This window comes from Chaetodon auriga, chromosome 11, assembly GCF_051107435.1.
Source record: "Chaetodon auriga isolate fChaAug3 chromosome 11, fChaAug3.hap1, whole genome shotgun sequence".
Taxonomy (NCBI): domain Eukaryota; kingdom Metazoa; phylum Chordata; class Actinopteri; order Chaetodontiformes; family Chaetodontidae; genus Chaetodon; species Chaetodon auriga.
Genome location: NC_135084.1, coordinates 2306866 through 2329937, shown reverse-complemented (window position 1 = coordinate 2329937; position 23072 = coordinate 2306866). Strand labels below are relative to the sequence as shown.

The 23072-nt window shown below is 42.0% G+C and overlaps 2 protein-coding genes across 5 annotated transcripts; one reads left to right on the top strand and one right to left on the bottom strand.

The window, feature by feature from the left end:
- The first annotated feature begins 2569 nt into the window (after positions 1–2569).
- Positions 2570–17890, top strand: nt5c2a (5'-nucleotidase, cytosolic IIa). 4 transcript variants are annotated; one of them, XM_076743045.1, is made up of 19 exons: positions 2616–2697; positions 3906–4027; positions 5782–5820; positions 8124–8197; positions 9040–9157; positions 9294–9389; positions 9984–10075; positions 10925–10982; positions 11211–11304; positions 11413–11466; positions 11622–11705; positions 11839–11880; positions 12139–12246; positions 12377–12443; positions 13371–13541; positions 13813–13864; positions 14511–14571; positions 14854–15030; positions 15128–17890. In XM_076743045.1, exons 2-19 carry the CDS (start codon positions 3927–3929, stop codon positions 15359–15361), a joined length of 1722 nt encoding a protein of 573 aa, XP_076599160.1. In that variant the 5' UTR covers positions 2616–2697; positions 3906–3926; the 3' UTR covers positions 15362–17890. The 4 variants fall into 4 exon arrangements, with proteins under 4 accessions (XP_076599162.1, XP_076599160.1, XP_076599161.1 ...); XM_076743046.1 differs by having other exon boundaries at positions 2667–2737; XM_076743048.1 differs by lacking the exon at positions 2616–2697 and adding an exon at positions 5181–5274 and having other exon boundaries at positions 3909–4027.
- A 2130-nt stretch (positions 17891–20020) lies between these two features.
- Positions 20021–22314, bottom strand: borcs7 (BLOC-1 related complex subunit 7). Its single transcript, XM_076742229.1, has 5 exons — positions 22145–22314; positions 21429–21491; positions 21172–21215; positions 21060–21080; positions 20021–20942 (listed from the first exon to the last, which is right to left on the bottom strand). The coding sequence occupies exons 1-5, from the start codon at positions 22274–22276 to the stop codon at positions 20891–20893; spliced, it is 312 nt and encodes a 103-aa protein (XP_076598344.1). The 5' UTR covers positions 22277–22314; the 3' UTR covers positions 20021–20890.
- Between the last annotated feature and the right edge of the window lie 758 nt (positions 22315–23072).

Here is a 23072-nt window from a genome sequence, read left to right as displayed (position 1 = left end):
GAACTACGAATGCTCAGTGACGGCGTAGGGTGTACGCCGTAGGTACGGCGTCGCCGCGACGCCGAAGCCTAAACCAAGCTTAAAAAGAAACGAGTGAGCAGGTATACATTTACTCAACATTGCTGGATGGGGTGTGAACTCACAGGATTCTCATTTTGGCTTACTGTGCCTGTGCATGACAAACTACAGTGTAATGACTGAGCTTCAGTTAAGCCAGTGTGCAAACCCAAAGCCTTCCACCAGCTCCCATCCAGTCTGTGCAGTAAAGCAGATTACAGTTTGATTTAGCACTTGCAAATGAATAGCATGTCCTTCTTTACCAGAAGAATCTCACAATATTCATCGAGAAAATAGATTCAAGGTGAAATCTGCAACAGTCTGAATGTTCTGTCTAGTTAGCCGTGAGAGCTAATTGAAAAGGGCGTTTAAACTACGACATATACTGCCAAGCATCATTTGGCAAAAAACTCCGATCATGATGAAACGTTCTTTCTAAAAATCTTTAAAGATTGATTTGAATATGTGTCGAAGAGCACCAGCAGAATGCTTTTGATTCATCGCCGGAACATTTGTTCTCCTCATACAGATCAGTTCTTTAGTAAATAATCATCTTTCTTCTCTCTGCTGATCGTTAGTCCTCGTACGAGTCTTCAGTACCGTGTCATACTGATATTGTTTGAAGCGTTGTTTTCTGATGCCATAGTGCCATAACATGTAGCCTTTAAGTAAAGAATATTTAGGTGAACTTAATCGAAGCAATGGAGTCTCTTTTCTTAGAGTTGGTAACTGAGCGTATACAATCATAGATTTATCATTTAGTAAATGTGAGTACATGCAGGATGTGTAGTTTGCCAAAAGGTTCTGCACACATCAGCAAACTGTCACCAAACTGTAGACATTTAAACAAGGATAGGTTTGTGTTGGAGAGGATTTGTTGTAGTCCATAAGTGTGTGCATACAAAGGGAATGACTGATAATGGTGCAGGTGGAGGATTTACTCAAGCTGTTGGGAAGCTGACTCCAGTTGAGTCAGATGAGCACTTTTCCACATCTGCAGAAATGAACAGTGGTCTTTAGCACCTGGTGCTGCACTCTGTATACTGTAAATGATCTGAATTATCTGCTGAATAAAATATTTTTCTGTCATGTTGTATAAAATATTTGTATTAAAACTTCTTGAAGATCAAGTCAAAATGAAGACACCTCGTCTGTAAGAAAATTAATTTTGTGGCAACAGTACTAAGCGAGACGCAAAGCAAAGGCATCTGTTTCAGATTCCAAATAGAGTTAGACTAGATGAAAGTAAGGAATTTGAATAGCGTGAACAACAGGCACAACAATGCTGGGCTGTGCAGCAGCATGTGTGGCACAAGAGGCTTATTTCATTTGATTTGCTTTTTTTGTTGGAACAAATATATGAAAGGAAAGTATTTTCAATGACTTAAAATCAAACTTGGCTTTTTCCCCAAACAAAGCATTAAAATACTTAGATAACAATGTTGTGATGTAGCTAAATTTTGCATGCATAAAAATAGATGTTTAAGAGTTATTCCAAAGTTTTAAGCTTTTGAAAATGACTTGAAACCTATAGCAAAGTGTAATTTGTCAGGATTGTGTGAACATATGCTATAGTATATGTATAGTATATGGTGTGTAAACCTCACCCACCTTTCTAAATATTTCTTTGTGTACTTGTACTTTTAACATTCAGGAAGAAGGAGGAAGTTTCCACTTTTTAATTAATAAATAAATAGCACAAGAAATGAGTATTGAAGGAAATAACTCCATGGCAGTAAAGCGATGTCCTGCCAAATTAAGGATGCCAGCTGCAATAATAACTTAAAGATTCAGGCTTGCTTCATAATATGAATCCAACCAAACACGACAAAGACACCATGGTGGTAGATTTTATTTGTTGCCATTTTCTTTCCAATCCAAGGAAACACTGCACTTGACCAATAACTGGTGGTCCTCTGAAGTCTGTCAAATGGTTATTATTACTACATGGTTCACTTTGATTCACCTGAAAATTCCCACAAATTTAAGCTGAGAGTGTGTAGTTGATGTCTGTTGTCATTATTTAATTTCAGATTCTGTTCTGCAGAGACAAAATAACAAATAATGCCAATGTCCCAATACGTATGGACCTGACTGTAGGTGTGTGCTCTCACTTCTGTCATCTCAACCCCGTGAAAATGTTTGGGAAACGCTGGCTTTCGATGTGTATTCATGTCCTTATCACTTCCAGTTCTCTCCAGCAGGACCGAGTCCAAGAGGCTGGACTCGGTTCAGGACCCGGTCTCCTCTGGGTTAGTGACATGGTCTGCTTCTAGCAGTGGAATGCTCTCACCAAAACATCCAAGCACCTGTGGCATGACATGTGGAGTGGAGTTTGAATGTTTTTGCTGTCATTGTATGAATAGACAGTTGACTGTGATTCTTGTGTGTGTCTGAAGATGTTTGGAGCAGTGATCATCCGGTGAAGCGCTCCCAAACAGCTGTCCACATCTGCTTTTCTTCCGACTCAGTTTCTTTGACGAGTGGTACAGGTACATAGCCAGAAGGGGGCAGTAATGTCACATTAATATGAGGAGGAGATGAAGAGGAGGAGGTGCAGAAAGAAGAAGAAGAAGAAGAAGTAGAAGAGGAGGAAGCAGAAGAAGAAGAGGAGTCGAGGAGCAGAAAGAAGAAGAAGAGGTGAGCGGTGTTGTCTTTGTCACTTGGACTAACATTAAACGTGTTTTAACTTCCATTGATATGTTAGCTGGCTAAGTTAACATGGCGGCTGGTTGAGGTGACGTTCCAGCTGTGTGGCTGATATGGTGGAAACTGGACCACTGGACCAGTCCGTCCCTTGGCTGGCTAATGTCGCCATCAGCAATAAGTATCTGAAGTTACGCTATGTTGACCAGACTCCGAGCTAGCTTCAGCTTACCCTTCACGTTTCTGCTCTTGTTTGCAACAAGACTGAACGTTAAGATAAACTGTGTTTGCTAATCTGCCATATGTGTCACCTGTGTCATATGGCTCTGTGACACGTTACTACAGTCCCTTTAAACCGCCCGAGTCCATCAGTAACATCCGCTCTCACTTTATGTATGTAGGTAGATAATTTCATCACGTCTCAGTTTGCTGGCTGCATGTTTGTCCCTGTAAATCAGTCACTTTCAGACCTCACCCCCGTCAGTCTTGTCCTACATGTTAGCTGTGAGTTTGACGACAGAAGGGATGAACACATCCACGAGACACTGGCCATGGACATCAGATAAGGAGTCAATCGGTGTGTTGTCCAAACAGAACATCCACAGCAGTTCACCTGACCATCCTGTTTAATGCTTCACTCATGTTTGAATGGGAACTGTCACCAAGCTCTCAGTAGAGGTCAGCCTGTCTGTCCTTTAGGTGTTTGTTGAATTTGCTGTGTTAACACCCTTCATTAGCATTGCTCTGCAGCCTTGCTTTGGATATGGGCGTCCTTGTTCATTTGCCTGCAATATATTTCCAGACATCACTCCTGCTGTTTTCTTTGTCAACCAAAACTGGTCGTGGAGGCTCTGCACTTGGCATCTTCAATGACCGAACACCGTAACAAATCCACAATATTCCACAGCCTGTTGTGAGCAATTGCTTAAACATTTTAGGATATAATCCACCAGGGTGAATGAGTGTGCTGGGAATATCTTTGAGGTGGAGATGTAATGAATGGAATTTCCGTTAGAAATGGCACCTTGAAGGCATCAGTGCACACCTTGCAGTACCTCTCAGTATGAGATGTTGCTGTGGAAAAGGTCAGGAATGACGGGTGGTTTGAAGCAGTTCAGTGCATTAACTGTTGGAGTGCCTTTCTCAAGCTGACTGGCTGTGTGTGTTGTTCTGGCTTTAATCAGCAGCTCTTCTCCCCCCAGAAACGGTTTTAATGGTTCAAGATGACGACTTCGTGGAGTGACCGTCTGCAGAACTATGCCGACTTACCGGCCAATATGGATGGTGTGGCCATGAAGAAATATCGACGTGAAGCTCACCACAGGTACGTGTTTGTCAGACTGCAGCAAAATGTGCTGTTGAAGTCCTAAACATGGACCAGAAACACAGTTTGAGTATACACATGAAACACTGCACCATTGTTGTAGTCAGTTCACCAGTGTCTGGTCTATGTGTGTTTTCTTCGGTACTGAGCATTTGCACAGCATCAGAAATACGAAGGATTAATGACGTATGAGCAAAACAAAGTCACATACATCTCAGCAGCGTTTAAATCAGCGCTGCAGATGAAGATGCACCGGCAGTAGATGTGTTCCCACACAAAGTACTCCTTTGAGAAATGCTTGTGGTTTTGGGGGAAATAGGCTCAGACTTTTGTTCATGGATAAATTAGTAGTCTTGGTTGGTTGTTGATCTGACAAGATGGATTTTTAGTATGTATGAAAATAAACTTAAAGAATAAAGAGAACTCTGATCTGTGAGCACACAGCTGCTTAATATGATGTTAAGGAGGTGGAAGTTAACTTAAGCAGCTCCATCGTCAGTGAAGAAAAGGGTTAGAAGCCACTCATTGCAGTCAGCTCTGTGTTAACACTGGAAGGATTTTCTTTACTGCAAGAGGAAACGGAACAGGAAGTCAGTGTCTGACTGGAGCCTGTAAAGCTGTCGAGCTACAACTGTTGATTGTTTACTGACTGTTCTGTCCAGCAATGAAAGAGAATGAGTTTAAAGTAACTACAATTATTGATTGATTTCCTATGATACTCATTGGCCTTTAAGCTCTTGTTTGGTCAAGAAAAGTATCTGTACCTTGAACCTGCCGGTAGGGCTGGATGTGGAACTTCAGTACTGTTTTGTGTGTCCATAGCACAGAGTATGAAAACCTGTCAAGTTCCCACAGTTACTGATCAAAATCCAAATTTGCCAGTTTAGTATTTTATTTGGGCAGCGTTCTCACTCAGCTGCTTGTGTTGAAACGTCAGTTGTGGCTTCTTTTGTTAAATGAATGAAAGTCACTTGGTTTTGTCAGAAACATGCTCATTTCTTTAGAAGCTATGAAAAACAGTATTGGTGCATTTTGGTGCTGAAAGTTGACAATCCTATTGAAAATGTACTTAAAATGAAACCCAGCCCTGCATAATGTCCACTCAAGGTCCACTTACTCGCTTGTTTTGTGACTTTCAACCATATGTGTCCAGACTTTCCATGTCTCTGAGCACTTTTAGGGCCACTTGTCCACGTGGAGCTGGCACCTCATTGAGGACTGTGAGGACTGTACCTGCTGTTTCCCAGGTCAAGAATGAACTGTTGAGCTCAATCACTAGATGAAGCTTTAAAAGCAACCTGAACTAAATTCAGATGTACAGAGCATGGTGGTTTCTGCCTCCCTTTATTTCAAAATAAAAGGACAGTCATCAAAGTTTAGATTTTCCAAGATTGACTGATCCTCCGTTTCAGCTCAGAGAGGCTGGAAAACTGAATGAGACCTAAGAAGACACACTGAGCTGTAACATTTGATTAACCTGGATTGGTTACAGTGCATACAAAGAATGGAGCCCTGGTCCATGAATCCTATTGAAAAATGACCTGAAATGTCCTTTGTGTCTATGTTGATTTTTTAATGTGTGAGACTTTGACATAATATACTGTAGATGGCAGGTAATGGAGGCAGGTCTCATCACTGGTGATAAAGGTTATTCACTGGCACACAGGACACCAGAGCCAAGTAGCATGACATCAGTGGTAAGACCAGCAGCCATGAGTTCAGTGGTAATACTACATGTATTCTCTATTGCAAAGCTTTCCAAGGATTCTGGCTCAAAACCATCCAGCAATGAGGTATGCCATCCTTTTGTTGTTGAAATAAACCGCGACTACTCAATAAATGACCCTTCGTTTTGATGTCCGTGATGTGAACTGATTCCCCATCCAACTCTCATGGAACTCCATTCATACTGACACTGGCTGTGAGGTGTGTTTCTCCCTGTGGAGACAGCAGGTGGTGGTCATTGTGACTTCTTAGTGTGTGCATTTCCCTTGTTCTTGCATCTTTCCTTTAATCCTCATCTGTTACAGTCAATCTGATGTCATCTCTCACACCATCTGAATAGAAACTCAAGGCCAGCGTGCAGTCTGTGCAGAGTCACAGGTTACAGCCTTTAGAATCAGTCAAGTAAGAGTAGCAGTTGCTGTGAGTGGCTGCTGGGCAGCAGTTGAAAATGTGCAACTGATCAAGATTAAAAGAGGGAAATTTTCTAAATTCACAATTGTGTCTTTCCAGACAAGTCAGGTGTAAGGGCTAGATCTGAAATCTGGAGAACTGGACTTTGTGGCACAGTGAGCTCTCCACTTGAAAAAGCTGTCAGGTGTAGAGCTGCAACAATTCACTGATTTATAGATCAACAGAAGATTCAGTGATCAATCGTTTACCGTTTATCAAACAACAAGCCCAAATGTTCTTTGATTCCAGCTTCTTCATTCTGTAGGTTTTCTGCTTCTCTCTGTTTTCTATCATTGTAAATTAAGTATGTTTGTGTTTTGGCCTGATGGCCAGACAAAAATAACCAAATGATTTATCGAGAAAATGATATTATGAATGATATGCTTGTTTATTAGGTTCACTTAGTTAAAACTAATGCAGTCTAATTCAGTAGTCCTGTAATGAAGCTTAGAATCTTATGAACAGACTCTTTCTTTTTTCTTTTTTTTTTTTTTCAGGCAACATGACCGTTGATTTTCCTGAATTCCAGCCAAAAAGAACAACTCCTGGACATGTTTTAATAGCACCTGTAGCATTTGTAGAAACTTGTGTTGCTTTCAAAATCAGGAGTGTTGAGAGATTTCAGTGAACCTATTGACTCAGCAAACTGATGGCATGGATGTGCTTTTTCTGGTGTCATAAGAAGCTTTCGGCTGTGACAGAAGTGCGTCTTTGCTTGTGTTATCACAGCTCATGAACAGCTGATGTGCGTTCTTTCAGTTCAGAGAACTGTTCCGTCCACCTTTACATGTCTTTGCCATAGAACTTCTGCCATTGTGGCTTCAAACACTTGTTTTTCTGGCTGTTGTTGCATCTTCCATTTCCTGAGGAGCGTTTTCTGTTGTCTTCTGGGCCTCGGCTGCAGTAGTACTTTGAGAACCATCACTTGTGTTTTAGTTTTTTTAAACCTGTCAGAGATGTCTGCTCCACTCTCGACATTTCTGAGTCATGTCATGTTAGCTGCTGTTGAGCTGTCTCTGGCATGTGCGGCTTTTGAACCTCATGCCACGCTTAGTCACATGACCAAACAATAACAGCTTTTACGTAATATGTTTATGTTTAAGTTGATTCAGCTTTCCGACCATTTTGGAGGCTGTAGTTTGTGGTACTGTTGAATTATATTGTGTTATACTGAGTCGTGTTGATATTATTATAATATTTAATGTTTAGTCTGACTTCTCTACATCAATGAAGGAAGGACTTGTTGAAGGACTGTTGTATTAGAACGCTTTAGTTTTAGCTAGCTGTACCTAATAAACTGGCAACTGAGTGAGTATTTTCACTCAGTTCACTTCAGTATTTTAATTTAAATAGAAAACGGTAAGAATAAAAAGAACAAATGGGCAATAAAAAAGGATTCAAAATAAAATCAACTACAACACAGTCTGGGTGGAGCACAGATTACTACTTAATGTTGAGATCAGATATAGAATATCCTTAATTTCTTGTATTTCTTGGAATCTCAGCTTAGAGTTTTGGAAAAAGTGTATCAACATACAACATAATCACCAAAAACCACATTTATTTCAGATTCACCGATCACAGTAGAAATAACCAGTAGGATGGCATGTATATGTGGGTGTTGTGCTTGTTAAGTTTTATTTCAGTGTGGTAGTTCCCTAAAACACAGCCTGCCATGCATCAGAACCTGACCTCAGGTCTGTCAGTCAGCGCTGCTCTGCAGTGTTTCTGCTGTAGCTCGAGCTCTAATCCTTTTACATTCAAAAATGGAAAATGTAGATGAAGATGTTCCATCAGTGTGATTTGTCTGCCATGCTGTGTGAATTAGACGTGTGTTGTAGGAAGTCTGAGCAGTGCAGTGTTTAGTTTGAAGTGCCAGCTGACATGCAGTGCTTGATTATTCATTGTTCTCCCCTCCCAGGGTGTTTGTCAACCGAAGCTTGGCCATGGAGAAGATCAAGTGTTTTGGCTTTGATATGGATTACACTCTGGCAGGTAAGTGCACTTTGGGCCTGGTGGTATCAGCCTTGATAAATCCGTAAAAATGCCTTGTTAGCCTGGGCTGATGGTGGCTTCCTGGTCGTTCCCTTTCATCTCTTTGTGCTATTATTTCATTGTATTTGTTAATATTTTATCGTTATTGTGTTCATCTTTTTGTGAAGCACCGCCTAACATTCAGAAAGGTGCGCTGTAAATACAGATTATTGATCCTGGCACGGAGTGTCTCACTGACACAGTGAATGAAGTGGGATCTGACAGAAACATGTGGGGGACAGTCCTCCACCCGGTTACTGGAGTACCCTCTGTAACCCAAGCTGCTGTCATTGAGCTGTGTGTGGGGATATTCCCGGCCTGGAGCCAGTCAAGACAGTAATTCCACACGGTTCAACGGGGGGGCTGGAGTTTGAGTAAGGGTTAGAGCAAGATGGGGTTTTAACAAGTCATACCAATATTCATCATCTGTAAATCAAAGCGTTCACGCCTCCGAAGAAGAGAACAAGTGGTTGTTTTTGGTTTTTTGGTTTTAGTGGTTGTGTGCTTGTGACCAGCTTCAATACATCTGTTGTATTTATGAGCAAACAAATGATTAGACAGTTCTTTTTCCAATCTCCACAGTGTATTTTAAAGTGCCACTGCCTAGCTTTAAAGAACCTGCTGTTAGAGGTGCATTTCCAACCTTAAAGTAGTGAAAAATAAATGTGGTTTTGGGACAAATGTGTTTGGATAGCTGCCCAATAGAATGTTTGATATGGATGACATTGTTGCATGGTTCACTCTGTATGGCGGTCTTGTTTGATCAAAACATTGTGCATGAATCTGTCTGTCTGTCTGTCTAGTGTATAAATCTCCTGAGTATGAGTCGCTGGGCTTCGACTTGACAGTGGAGCGCCTGGTGTCCATCGGATATCCACAAGAGCTGCTCAACTTTGTCTACGACCCCTCCTTCCCCACCAGGCTGGTTGACAAAGCCCTGCTTTTTAAAATCAATTTGAATACAGACTGCATATTTGACTACCAGTCCAGCAAAGTGTGCTCTCTGCTTTCTGTCTCTGATTTGCTGCCTTCACTCATCTATCTCTGTTATTCTCAGAGGTCTGGTGTTTGATACTATGTATGGCAACCTGCTCAAAGTGGATGCCTATGGGAATATCCTGGTGTGTGTGCACGGATTCAACTTCTTGAGAGGGTGAGGTCCACTACTCCCACTGAGCTGTCATCGCAGTCCACCATATCACCATATCATATCTATACTTCCATCCTCCATCCCACAGCAGTGACCTTTAAATGAATCTAAAACAAGTCTACAGCCATGCTAACACCACTGAGGCCGTACTCCGACCTAAATGCTAACATCAGCATGCTAACATGCTCACAGTGAGAATGCTAACATGCTGATGTTAAGCAGGTATACTGTTTAGACCATGTTCACATTCTCTGTTTAGCATGTTGGCATGCTAACATTATCTAAATAGCATTAACACAAAGTAACACTGACGCTCATCTACCTACAGTATAACCAGTTATACAGTTTTAGCCTCTGTTGGTATTGTAGAGCAGTCTCTTCACGGGCAGATTCCTGTGTTGTTGTGTACAAAACACACATGCATGCAACAAGCACAGGTCTGGCAAGAAAACGTTTCAGACCATTGCAGAGGCAGCTAACAGAAATGCAGTGGAATGCAAAGAATTAATGTGTTGTATAAGTCCTGTTTCCTGTTCTGACCTTGTTTATTACCCTCCTGTATGTTTGTATGTATGTATCTGTGCTCACTCTGCACAGACCTGATATCAGAGAGATGTACCCCAACAAATTTATTCAACGTGGAGACACCGACCGCTTCTACATCCTCAACACACTCTTCAACCTGCCTGGTAAGAAAACAAATTAAAACCGCTACAACTGAGTACTAAAAAGAGATTTCTTCAATTCCAATAGACAAACAGGCAGTTATAAGCTCTTTATTGTACAGCTTTGAACCAGCAGACAATTCTAAATCGTGTTCATATTAAATTCCAGGTTGTAATTATGGCTGGAAAAATTCAGCTCCAACATTTCTGACTGCCTGAAATCAAAACAAACAGTCAGTTGTTCTGTGTTATTTATCCCAAATGTAATGATTATGCTATTATTTTTTTCAAGGCACAGTATTTTAATCCTCACGTAAGCAATTCTGCAAGCACTGAGGTGACATGAATACATGGACAGTTTGGTTATCACCACAGCTGGATCCATGAAAGAAGGACGGCTACGCTAGCTAGCCCCTTCCTTTCTTTTCAACAAGATGAGCACAGCACTGAGTGTGCAGGAACCAGTGCTAATGTTAGCAAGCTAGGCTGAAATAGCATCCACTTTGTGGGTTGAATGCAACTTAAAGGCTACATGCTCCTCCCAAATGACAGACATCTGGAATCACGAAAGGTTGAACTCTACTGTGGACTTTTGAAATAGGGAAAAACATTCAAAGGCTACACAGTAAGCCAGCCAGTAGAATTGTCAGTAGACTATGAAATAACTGTAATATCATAGGATCATAATGTGTGTTTCCTTACGCACAAAGTCAGAGGAATTTTATTTTAGTTTGACTTTAATGCTGCTCAGGAAAGTAGTTGTCCTGTGAAGAATGTTAAAAAGATTTTAAGAAATGGAATAGTGCTCAAACCTCAGCGCCGGGGCTGTGAGTGTGATCCCACCTCTGTGTCTTTCTTCCTCTTCTTCCTCAGAAACTTACCTCTTTGCTTGCCTGGTTGATTTCTTCAGTAACTGCTCCAGATACTCCAGGTACTGCATACTGCAGCAGGTCGGAATGGGATGTGACTTTGTGTTTAATGATAGCGATCACGTTCAGTGGCATGTCAGTGTTCCATGTTGGGGTATGTGCTCTTTCAGAAGCTCTTCTGTATTGATATGAACACAGTTGTGGGGAAAAACTGGACCCTTGTCCATTTTTGACCTTCAGAATTCCATGTTGTGCAGACTCCTGTTAAAATGATTTAACTGTCTCTGTAGTTGTGAGACTGGATTCAAGGATGGTGACCTTTTCATGTCCTACAAGAGCATGTTCCAGGACGTCCGGGACGGAGTGGACTGGGTTCATTTCAAGGTAGAATCACTTCCTTTTCCTCGTTAAACCTGTTTCCAGACAGCTGTAGCTCATCTCCTGCAGCCACGTCATCCACAGGCCTCAGTCAACCATTTTGTCTTTATACAGGGGTCCTTAAAGGAAAAAACGGTTGAAAACCTGGAGAAGTATGTGGTAAAGGATGTAAGTAAACCAACATTATGAGCTCTGCTTATACATACGTATACAACAACTATATACCAACCTGGAGTTTCACTTTGTAGTTGACCAATACTGGAATTGCTCCATCTCATTTTTTTCTGTGTTGTTGATGTTGGTTCTGTCTTTTCCCCTCCAAGCCGAAGCTTCCTCTCCTCCTCAGTCGCATGAGTGAAGTAGCCAAAATATTTCTGGCCACCAACAGTGATTACAAATACACAGAGGTGAGATGAGCGTTCACAGGCAGACATGTTAATGAATGCTTAATGCAGATCAGAACATGTTGCCTTGTTTGTTTCCTGCTTTCTGTGTTGTTGTGGGATAGGATGTTCAAAAACTGATTCTGTCTTCTTCCAGAAAATTATGACCTACCTGTTTGACTTTCCCCACGGCCCAAAGGTAACACTAACCAGTTCCTAACATTTGTGTTGTCAGGACTCCCTTTGCTGAGAAATGTCTATTTTTAGTCTATGAAATGTGAAAAATGCTCATCACAATTTCCCAGAGGTCAAAGTAATGTCTTCAAATGGCTTCTTTTGCACAACCAACATTCCTAAACCCAAAGACTCTTCATTTACCGTCATAAATTCGGCTGTGTGTGTGTGTGTGTGTGTGTGTGTGTGTGTTTGTGTGTTTATGTGTTTATGTTTACTGCAGCCGGGTATGCCCCACCGGCCCTGGCAGTCCTACTTTGACCTGATCCTTGTGGACGCCCGCAAGCCAATGTTCTTTGGAGAGGGAACGGTGCTGCGGCAGGTCGACACTGTGAGTGTGTGCTATTGAATCCTGCGTGGCCAAAATACCGTGCTCTGCTGATGTTCGCATATACTCATTCATAGTGTAATCTCTGGTTAGGGCAGAGCTGTGTGTGACTCCTGAGTCTGCCCTCTTTCAGACCACAGGTCGGCTGAAGATCGGCACATACACTGGACCTCTGCAGCATGGCATTGTTTACTCTGGAGGTAAACGACAAACCTTCTCAACACAGTTTGTCAATTTTTCTATTTTGCTTAATCAGTTTGCTTTAAGAATTGAAATGTTCACACAAACAGCCACAAAGTGTGTCTGGAATTGATGTTTGCTCGTGAATTTGATCATTCAGAGTGTATATTTTGTTAACTGATTCCTAACATCACATGAAGCAGTTGAACACAGACTAGACAAGAACTAAAGCCAAGTGAACTGAGCTTTGTTTACATCAGGAATGAAAACAGGACTACACTACATTTGCACTTCTCATCAACTACATAGTGAAATTCAGAAATAGTTGCACATTGTGTATATGTGTGTATTTTGTCATGGTCAAAACTTTCTCTGTGAAATGACAGTAATAGATTTTTCCTGAGCTTGAAGAAGTGAAAGCAGGAATAAAAGACGTGAGTGTGGGCGGCCTTAGTGCCACCAAACTGTCATGTAACACCATGTGTACTCACATGTGGGCCCATATTGTGGTCTCATAGAATCAAGGAAATGCCCCTAATTAACATGAATGAATAAACCGTTTCTTGTGATTAATCTGTCTGCCATCGGAGTCGCAGTTTCTGTCCGTATAGCCATGGGGTCACAGTCACCATGGAGGACGACACGTTCTCTCGTCAAGCTTGTTTTTCCCAAAGTTTACTTTGAAAGTGGAATGCACCTTCTTTCATGCCTGTGTGACGTTTCCAAATGAGGCTCCAGGTCTTTAGCCCCTCACATCTTTGCTCATCACTCACCATAGGATTAACCCAAGCATGACCAATCAGACACCTGTGTTTAGAACAGCAACTGTAACAGAACCCTGGTCCAGGTTGACGCTCACAGTTAGAACGTATGAAACCATCTTGGATCATTGCTTTAAGATGTAAGTTATTGACGTAAGTCTCCAAAATGCCATATTTGTACTCCAGGTTCCTCAGACATCGTGTGTGACTTGCTGGGTGCTAAAGGAAAGGACATCATCTACATTGGAGACCACATTTTTGGTGACATTCTCAAATCCAAGAAGCGTCAGGGCTGGAGGACTTTCCTGGTCATACCTGAACTGGCTCAGGAGCTGCATGTGTGGACCGACAAGAGCTGTGAGGCACATACACACTCATATTTTAATGAAATGAAATATGGGCATAAGTTTTTTTTTGGCTGATTTCCAGTGGTGTATTTCACAAGATGAGACTAAATTTAACCATGAAGTAATTCACTAAAGCTCGGATCAGTGTTAGGATGAGCAGTATAAGATGCAGGCCTGTTTTAAAGTAGGACGTGTTGTCATAGTTTGGGACGGTCTTGTTCTTAAGGTCTTAAAGCCTTCTAAGTGTGATGTGACCACTGATGGCAGATGTTGTTTTTCAGCCATATTTGAGGAACTTCAGTCGCTGGACTGCTTCCTTGCAGAGCTTTACAAGTGAGTTCCTCTTTATGTCTTGCAATGTCTTCATGCACCTTTGAGAGATTCTGGTTGTGCAAAAGTTGAAAGAAATGTTACCAAGAACTGATAAAAAGTTGTTCCTGACATGAAAGTGTCAGTAAACACTGACTGGGGTCAAAGCCTGAAGGCTGATGCTTTGCAGGTTCATTTAGTGTTGTCAGTAAGTTAATCAGTCACTAATTATTTATTCTGTCCCTGCTGACAAACATGGGAAAAATAAAGTTTAATGCCCACGCTTTCCTACCATGGCTACAGAAAGTACATGTAGCAGGTGTTGACCAGTGTTCCTGCTTTAATCATATTAAACATTCATTCTGCATATACTTCTTAGACATTGGTTTATTTCTATTTTTCTGCATCGTTCCAGCATTTCTGTGCATTTGCTTCATGTTTTAAGTATCTGGCCCTCCTGACGTAAAGACCAAATTAGCGGTTAAGTGGCTTTGCTCCACACCTGATGTGGTTTCCACCAGAATCCCAGCGTCAGTGTTTGAAAGTGACATGGGCTGTGAGATATGTGTGTTTACAGAAAGAGGAGTCTAATGGGCCCCTGCAGGGCCTGTGCAGCCTCCACCTGATGTGAGCTGGACTCACAGTTCACCCTACTGTGTTTTGTCCTCAGGCATCTGGACAGCAGCAGCAATGAGAGGCCGGACATCAGCTCGCTGCAGAGACGGATTAAGGTTCAGTTTCCTCAAACACACACACACACACACATTTCTTCCTCCTGCCTTTCATTAAAGAAAGACAGTGCTCCACTAAATCTACAAGTCAACCAGTATGAGAGATTGAAGGATGACTGCTTAACATAGAGTTGCTGACATCGATCAGTGTCCGTGGTGCTGTTCTCATTTCTTTTGGACGCCGAATGTTTGTCTGCTGCAAGAAGGAGAAATGGTCAGGACTGAGGGCAAGATGGCAGCAAGTGAAATGTTACCCTGACTGCGTCTCTGTGTCCTTTCCAGAAAGTCACCCACGACATGGACATGTGCTACGGCATGATGGGTAGTCTGTTTCGCAGTGGATCCCGGCAGACGCTGTTTGCCTCTCAGGTGATGCGCTACGCTGACCTGTACGCCGCCTCCTTCATCAACCTGCTGTACTACCCGTTCAGCTACCTGTTCAGAGCTGCACACGTGCTGGTGAGATTCACTCAGTTCAGACAGCTCCACTCTTTGTGTCACCTGCACTTGACATGTTTTTCATCTGTGGCATTACATTAAAAATTCTCCCTCCCAGATGCCTCATGAGTCGACCGTGGAGCACACCCACGTCAGCATCATTGACACAGAGTCGCCGCTGGCAACAAGAAACCGCCACGACGTCGACCTCAAGGAGATGGAGTGCAAACGGCACCAGCTGACCCGCTCCATTAGTGAGATCCAACCCCCCCACTTCTTCCCTCAGGCTCCTCAAGAGATCACCCACTGCCATGACGAGGATGATGACGAGGAGGAGGAGGAGGAAGAGTAGAAGGAAGGAAGGGCAGAGGAGTTTGCAGATGAGACTTGCTCTCACATTCAGTATATCCTGTTTTAATGTTTTCTGGTGATATTTTCTTGGATTAATAACTGGCTGTCAGAGCCTCCAGCTGACCTGGTCCTGTAGGTCTGCTGGTACCTGTATCTGTCAATGGTTTAAGAGAGAATTCTGAAGTGAGTTTAGATTCATGTGTGTTTAGTGGAAGATTCAGGCAGTGGGATGATGAAAGTGTGTCTACAAAGTGAAAGGAAGGAAGTACCTCACTGAGGTAGAGCAGCTGTTGTTTTGAGGTCCTCATGGCTCTGCTGGGTTTGTCTGACGAGGAATTTTCTGCTTTGGATTGCAGATCATTCAGGTTAGCAGTCCAGTAAACATGTATTCATTGTTTGTTCTACTTACTCCTGCACAACTCGTTCAAACAGGTTTTCATCCCTTTGGGCTTTTTTGAGAGGAACTCGTGGAACCATAGGAACGAAATGACAACATCTGAGGGTGAACCTTTCCTTGACGAGAGAGGAGCTGTAGTTTGTGTATTAAACGCAGACACAGCAGACTCTGATGCCTGCTATGGTGAGCTGAAGTCAAAAGGAAATTGCTTACACCATATCACATGCTACCAGCTCATGCTAACCGCTTACAGAACCTTCACCTTCTGAATTTCCCCAGTAATTACCTCACTGTGTTGTAAAGTGGGACCAGTGTTCCCATCTCCCATAGAGTCTAAATAACCTGGGGGCCAACGATGTCACCCTAAAGCCCTTACTGTTACATACTGTGGCTGCGTTATGTGTTTTTCAAATGACTGTAAAAGTAATGTTACAGATGTTACGCCCTGCACAATGGACTGTGAAACTGTTATGGCCTTATTCATCTCACTCTAAGTTGATACAGTGAGTGTGCATGAAAATTCTTAGTATATGAAGTAATGTAAGTTTTTTTTTTTTTTTGAACATGAATGTTGAATTATTTTCATCTGAAGTTTGACAGGTCAAATGTATGGAAGCCCATTTCTGCCAAGAAAAACAAAGATCCGCTATGACTGACTGTCCTAACAATACTTAAAGTTAAAGCTACCACGTCAGCATTTTGACTGTCAGAGTCAACATTATGAGACAAGACGTCATAATTATGAGAAGTCAAATCACATTGACTTTAGAATCATGAAATGGTAAACTTACTTTACTATTTCTACTAAGAAATAGTAAAATAAGTCAAAATTCTGTTGTCATTTTGATGTCTTTTACCATCTTATACGTTTGAATTACTGTCTCCTAGTTTCTATTTTGGACCGGTTTCTCAAACTTTTGATGTATTGTAATCATTTTGAAGCCAAATCAATTTATTAGGTGATAAATTGTAATCATGACATTAGTGAAAATTTTGATTCGCTGTCTCAAAATTATGACTCGGTATCATGATTTTGGCCAAGTCAAAATTTGGTTTTGCTTAGTATCTAAGTTTGACAGACTCTCAGTTCAGGCTCAGATGAGTGTTGGACTGCTGTCATCTGGAAGGCTTTGTGGACGTGTCCGTCCTGGCAGTCGTACTCTTTCACTGAGAGCTCAGCCTGCTGCTGTTCCGACTGAACTTTGACCCCGATCAGGACCGTCATTGCTGCTGTCTGCTGGAAACATGCTGTTACTGTAATTTTAGGGCCGAACGCCACCACACATGCTGTCAACATAATGAGGATGCAGTAGTGTATTTTAGAGCTGATGCTGATGTTTTACCTTGATTTTTATCACATTTTTTCACTGCCTTGATTTGAAAGGACCTCAGAGGCGAACCCGTCTGTCTTGAGTCAGACCTACTGAGTTGATCACACAGTATTGATCCTTAGATCCTTAGATGAGGTGGACTGTGGCCCTTGAAATCTCTCTGATTCACAGAAAGATAATCCAGCCTTTTTTTTTTATTTACTCGATGTGTGATTCTGCTGTTAGTGTGTTGTAGCCCCACACAAGAGGTTGCTGATTAAAAGTCGTTAATGCAGCCCCTTCCTGTTAGGACTGAAGAGAGATTTTGTTGTGGGCCAGAGCTTGTTTAAATGTCCAGCTCTCACTGAGATGTGTGCTCAGATGAACAGTTGATTATTGGAGCTCGTTCAGCCTCGCTGCACCTTGGAATGTTTCTCTTGTTATTTGAGGATGGGAGCAATAGTAGACTGTTACTGTGCTGCTGTTCAAACACAAAGGGTTCAGAGTGGGAACACCCCAAAGCAAGCAGGACCAGTGATTTCAGTTTTCCACACTTTGATGTTCAGTCCTTTCATGGCTGTTCAGCATGCCTGTTTTAACGAGTCCGCTTTGGAAGCCAGCTTAGACTTTGATAAGTGCAAATCGAACCAAATGAATGTTCTTTATTTTAGCAACAATGGTTAATGCATGTGTTGAAGTTCCATTTTCTGCTGTTTTATTTGAGATTTTGCCTTTTTGTCTTGAAGAATGTTGAAAAGCAGTGCTGCTGCAGCGGCGATGGTTTGAGCCTTGGCTGATGTTTGTAATAAATTTTCTGATCTGATGTTGTAGCTGAGTTTGATGTTCATTTTTTTCCAGTCAAATATATTCTGTCAAACACTTAGAACTGTTGGTAGCCCCAAAACTGCCACCAGCTCTTGATTCTAGCTGGCCTGCTGTTGGCTCATGTACTCTGTCGCTGTATGTTCTATTATTGTGCTCAGTCACATCAAACTGAAGAGCAGCCTCCTGTCAGATGTCCTGTCTGCTCTCCTCCATCAAGCCATGCACAGCTCAGGTGTTTGAATCTCTTCCCCAAAGACCCGATCAAAGGTTTTCTTGTCTGTTCATTTTTTGTGAACAGTTTATTGAATTTAGAAACCTGTGATTGACAGAAAAGTTTGCAGTGCCTCACAGCACCTCAACAATGAGGGGAGAACCATGTGCACACATATGGTAATATTAAAGGCTTCTGACACATTCATGTTAACGAGCCGTGAGCTGATTTGAAGAATGGAATATGGTGTTGATGGTACATGTATTAACAACAAGTTCCCAGCAGGGGGGGGGCGCTGAATGGCTGTGATGAACCCACACCAGGGGTGCAGTGTCCCCATGAAACCTTTGGTCACAAGCTGTAGCTGCACACTTTGTCTGTCCCCTTTGCCCTGTTTTAATGCACATTATGGGATACAAGCATGTTGTGTTTCTGCTTCAGAAGTCTTCTTTTAGAAGAAGAAGTCAGACTGGATTTACAAAGCTAAAGAGAAGGAAAACACATTGTCTTACTTGGACTGCTATCTGTCCATGCAGATATGTCTGGTTTTGTTTGTCCAGGACATAAGATATCTGTCTTTGAAAGGCAGTGAAAAAACTAGTGATTCTTTACTTTAACAATCTCCTGGTGGTTTTAGGTTATCCACTGAGGGTGGAGTGACAAAAGGCAAAATCTGATTGAGTGTAGGAACACAGTAACTAATGCAGACAGAGGACCAGGGCTGCTTTGATGAGCATGGAAATGATGTGAATGTACACTATGACCATCAGCCATCAGATCTCAACCCAACTTGGAGAATCTATGACAAGGAGCGCTGAGGCGGTGGAACTACTTCTGAATCACATCTACTCTTTACTAGCATACTTTATAATAGGTCTTCTTTTCATTTGTCACCTATGTGTACATGACAGAAAATTAAATAAAGGGTGTCTCAGTGAATGCTGCAGCAGGCATCAGCAAATGTAGCTCATAAAGGGTTGAACAGCTTGCTCTTAATGCTCGTGGTATCTGTAGAAATGAAAGACAACAAATAAATTCCTGACCAGTCAGCACAAACACTGATTAGTCTTGAAGTCCTGAGGGGAAAAGATGTGAGGTGTTCCCTGATGGGCCACTGTCCCTGGACCTGTATCCTCACAGACCTCAGGGCTCTGATTAGATCACGTGCTCTCAGAGGAAGACATTATTTAGACTCAAGGTTAAAGAAAGAAGCTGAAATTGAATTTAATCCCCCCGACAGAGTCAGCTGTGCCTGAACAGACAGATCTGCAGACATATACATGTTGACAAGCACGAGATAATCGTGATTTGTTCCTCTAAAAAGAGCCAATTTTGACCTTTGATTAAATGTTCCAAATAGAACTTAAGAGTGAGTCAACTAAATTTCCAACTTAAATGGTGAATAGACTTCATTTATTTTGGGCTTTTCTAGTCTACTGACCATTCAAAGTGCTTTACAACACGTGCCACATTCACACATACACACACACACGCTGTGGAGCACATGCAGCATTACGTCTGAAGACTCAGCAGCATGGCCTCAGGGACGCCGTCAGGGACAAGCAGCTGTTTGGCCTTCAGGCCGCTGATAAGTTCGTCCCTTTGCTCCTTATCACGAGTCTGAGCCGATGATGCACAAAGGCTTTTGGTTACCATTTCTCAGCTTTATGGAGGAGTATCTTTAAACATAGACTTTACACTGTAGGACTGTGGAGTGTGCCACCAGAGTAATGATAGTTTTCTCAATCTTTATTGAAGAATTTCATTAAAATCGATTAATAAAAAAAACCTCAGAGCTGTTGCTGCTGTTTGTAGGGCCTCGTTCCATTTTCAGGTGACACACTGCTTACACATTTTTGGTTCATACCTGGAAGTGTCAAGACAATGAAACCAGTCACAAAAATGGAAACTGGAATGTTAAAGCAGCAAGCTTTTTAATGCATCACTTCAATACAGGCTGGATTTGTAAGTAGATACATTTGGATCAAATGTACCAAGTGAAGCCACAAAGCTGAGATCACCACTCCGGGCTCGAGCAGCCAGTTTGACGTGCCTGTAGGTGAGGGCAGGCTGAGTGCACTCCGCCTGGATCTGCTCCATCCTTGAACCACAAGCACTGTGGACTGTGTGTCCCTGCCCAAACTTCTCCTAATTCATCTTATTCCCTTGTCTTCTGTCTGAATTATCTCAAAACCTAAATGACAAACATGAACATGCACACAATGAAATCCCAACTAATGATTCTATCACAGCTATTTTCAGGTCTACTGAAAATATCACTACCTGTGCCATCAAGGCTTTTGTTGCAGCCAAAAGATACATTCTCAACCAGTCATTGAAAAACTGGTGTACACTGCAGCGCATTACAGGAGTTACACTCTGTCTACACTTCTGTTTCATTCTCATTCACACAGGTTTTAAAGGTGTGTGTGTGTGTGTGTGTGTGTGTGTGTGTGTGTGTGTGTGTGTGTGTGTGTGTGTGTGATCCTCACACAGGGTGGCACGACCAGGAGTCAAGATGATGCAGACAAGGTGTTCAGTAAATGAATGTAACACAGTTGATCAAAACATTTTACGTGACTGAAGAAAACACTCTCCATGGTCCTTGCTTTTTCTCTGTGTTTCACACAGAGCAGCACATCACTTCCAAAACATGACGACAGTCCCCACTGCACCGGCCAGCAGTGTGTCACACAGCAGATTATCCCTGTGGGCCGACATGAAACCCTGCACATGCTGCTGGGTCGGGGCCTTCCTGGTGTGGGGTTGTGGGCTCTCCAGCTGCTGTCACTTCAGCAGGTGTCTCAGCTGGTCCTGCAGGTTTTTAGAGTGCTCCACGCTGAGGAGAGAACGAGACACACGGAGGAGTCACGGCTTTGTGTTATGGCTTCCTGTTGAGACGGTGATGTCAGCGGTTTCTACTGGCGCACAAACACAACGTAGAGTTTACACTTACTTCTTCTGGATGGCCTCCTGCCTGAGTGTCAGACAGACAGAGAGACTCTTTCAGTAATCACTGCACTTTGAACACACTGAATGAGACTCAGACACAGCTGTTTGATACTCACTGGTACTGTAAATGTGTGGTGATAATGGACATCTTTCTCAGACTCTGGAAGACAGATGATAAAGATGTTGAACTGTGACATCTTGCTGACCATTCAAACAAGAGCAGATAACCTAAGACAACTTTAGCCACAATCACAAATCTGTGTGAAGCTGTTGTCGTCACAGTGCTGCTGCCGTTTCAGGGAGATGTCATGTTTGAGGCTGTAGTTTGTGGAACAGTGTTTCCACTGTTTTGTTCGTCTATGTGGATCCTTACATCCTCAGAGTGCAGGATGGCGTCCTCCTGAATGACCATGTTTCTTGCTGCTTGACCAAGAAGCTGAAAAAGTCATTGACAACATTACGGCGTTTAGAGCTGCAACTGATTATTGTCATTACCAATTCATCTGCAATGATTTTCATTAATCAACTGATCGTTTGGTGTGTTAAAATGTCAGAAAACAGTAGAGAAAAAAGTCAAGATTTACAAATAAATAAAGAAATAAAAAATAAACAGCAGCAGCTCAATGTTTCTGACGAATGGCTAATTAAGTATCCTGACAGGTCTAAAAACGATGAATAACAGCTTCACCGCACAGTTTTGTCTATGAAGCAGGACTCTAGACCATCTTCAGGTCTGTTTGTCATTAAAACACTGTGTAAAAGTTCAGTGCATTTTAATTAACGCAGCGTTAAACGCCTTTATCGAGGATGTTTGCTACAATAAAAAAAATCCAATGACAGAATCCTGCAAGCCTGCATTATAGTTAGCAGTACACGGAAATACACCCAAACATCAATTTTCAAAATGAAATCCCTAAAAATGGAGTCAGTGATAGTTATGGCGGGTGTACTACAAATGCTTTTATTTTGAATACAGATTCGTGTTTTGATGATGTTTCCGTTTGCTCTACAAGTTAGCTTGTAGGATATTTTAAGGAAGCTGTTCGCGGCAGCTACAGTTTCTAAATAAAATCATTCGTATCGTTTTACCTCCTGGCTGCGGGATCCCTTCAGCACTTGGCGGGTCAGTGCGATCACATCCACGCTGCAGGAACCCACTTTATCAGACAATAAACCTTTAACAGACTGGCCAAACCGCGGCTGCGTCTCAGCTGAAGCCATTTTCTCTACTGGCTAGCGACGGTGTCTGCGCGGGGCCAAAACACACCGCAACGCGTCCACCCGGAGGACAATAAGAATATACCTCAAATCAGAATCTTGCAATAAAAAATTAGCACTTTACCATTAGATTTGATTATAATATATATTAGATATGTAACGAGGTCGGTTGAAACTTACTGTTTGTTCCCTGTTGCCCATCAGTTTATGAAGTTTGCTTTTTGCAGCATCTGTTTTACAGACTGACATATTGCTGGTGGACTTTTCACAAGATTCCTGAAAATATGTTTAAATTTAAATATTAAGTATGCCTATGTAAATTATGCATACGACATAGAACATCCAATAAAAGAACAATAAATGAACATTAAAAACTCATTCTCAGTGGTGAAAGACACATTCAGATCCTTTAATTCAGTACAAGTAGAAATACCATAATGTCACAAATGCTCCGCTACAAGTGAAAGTCCTGAATTCAACATTTCACTTGAGTGATTTTACTTGTTCTCTGTGTAAAATATCCACTTGCAAAGTAAGCACTAACTGCAGCTGTCAGTTTGTGGAGCAGACAATCTCATACAACTGTGATTCCTGAGAAACTGAATTGCTGTGTAAAATGAAGGCCTAAATTAAACTCAGTGAAGTTGATAAAGTCAAACATTGAACATGTTGAAACGTACTGTTTTCAGCTGAGTATATGTCAAAAGACTTAGCAAATGATCACATCCTGTTTTATTTATATTTCACACAGCACACCCACTTTTTTGGAATCAGAGTTGTAATTAAGTACAAATACCTA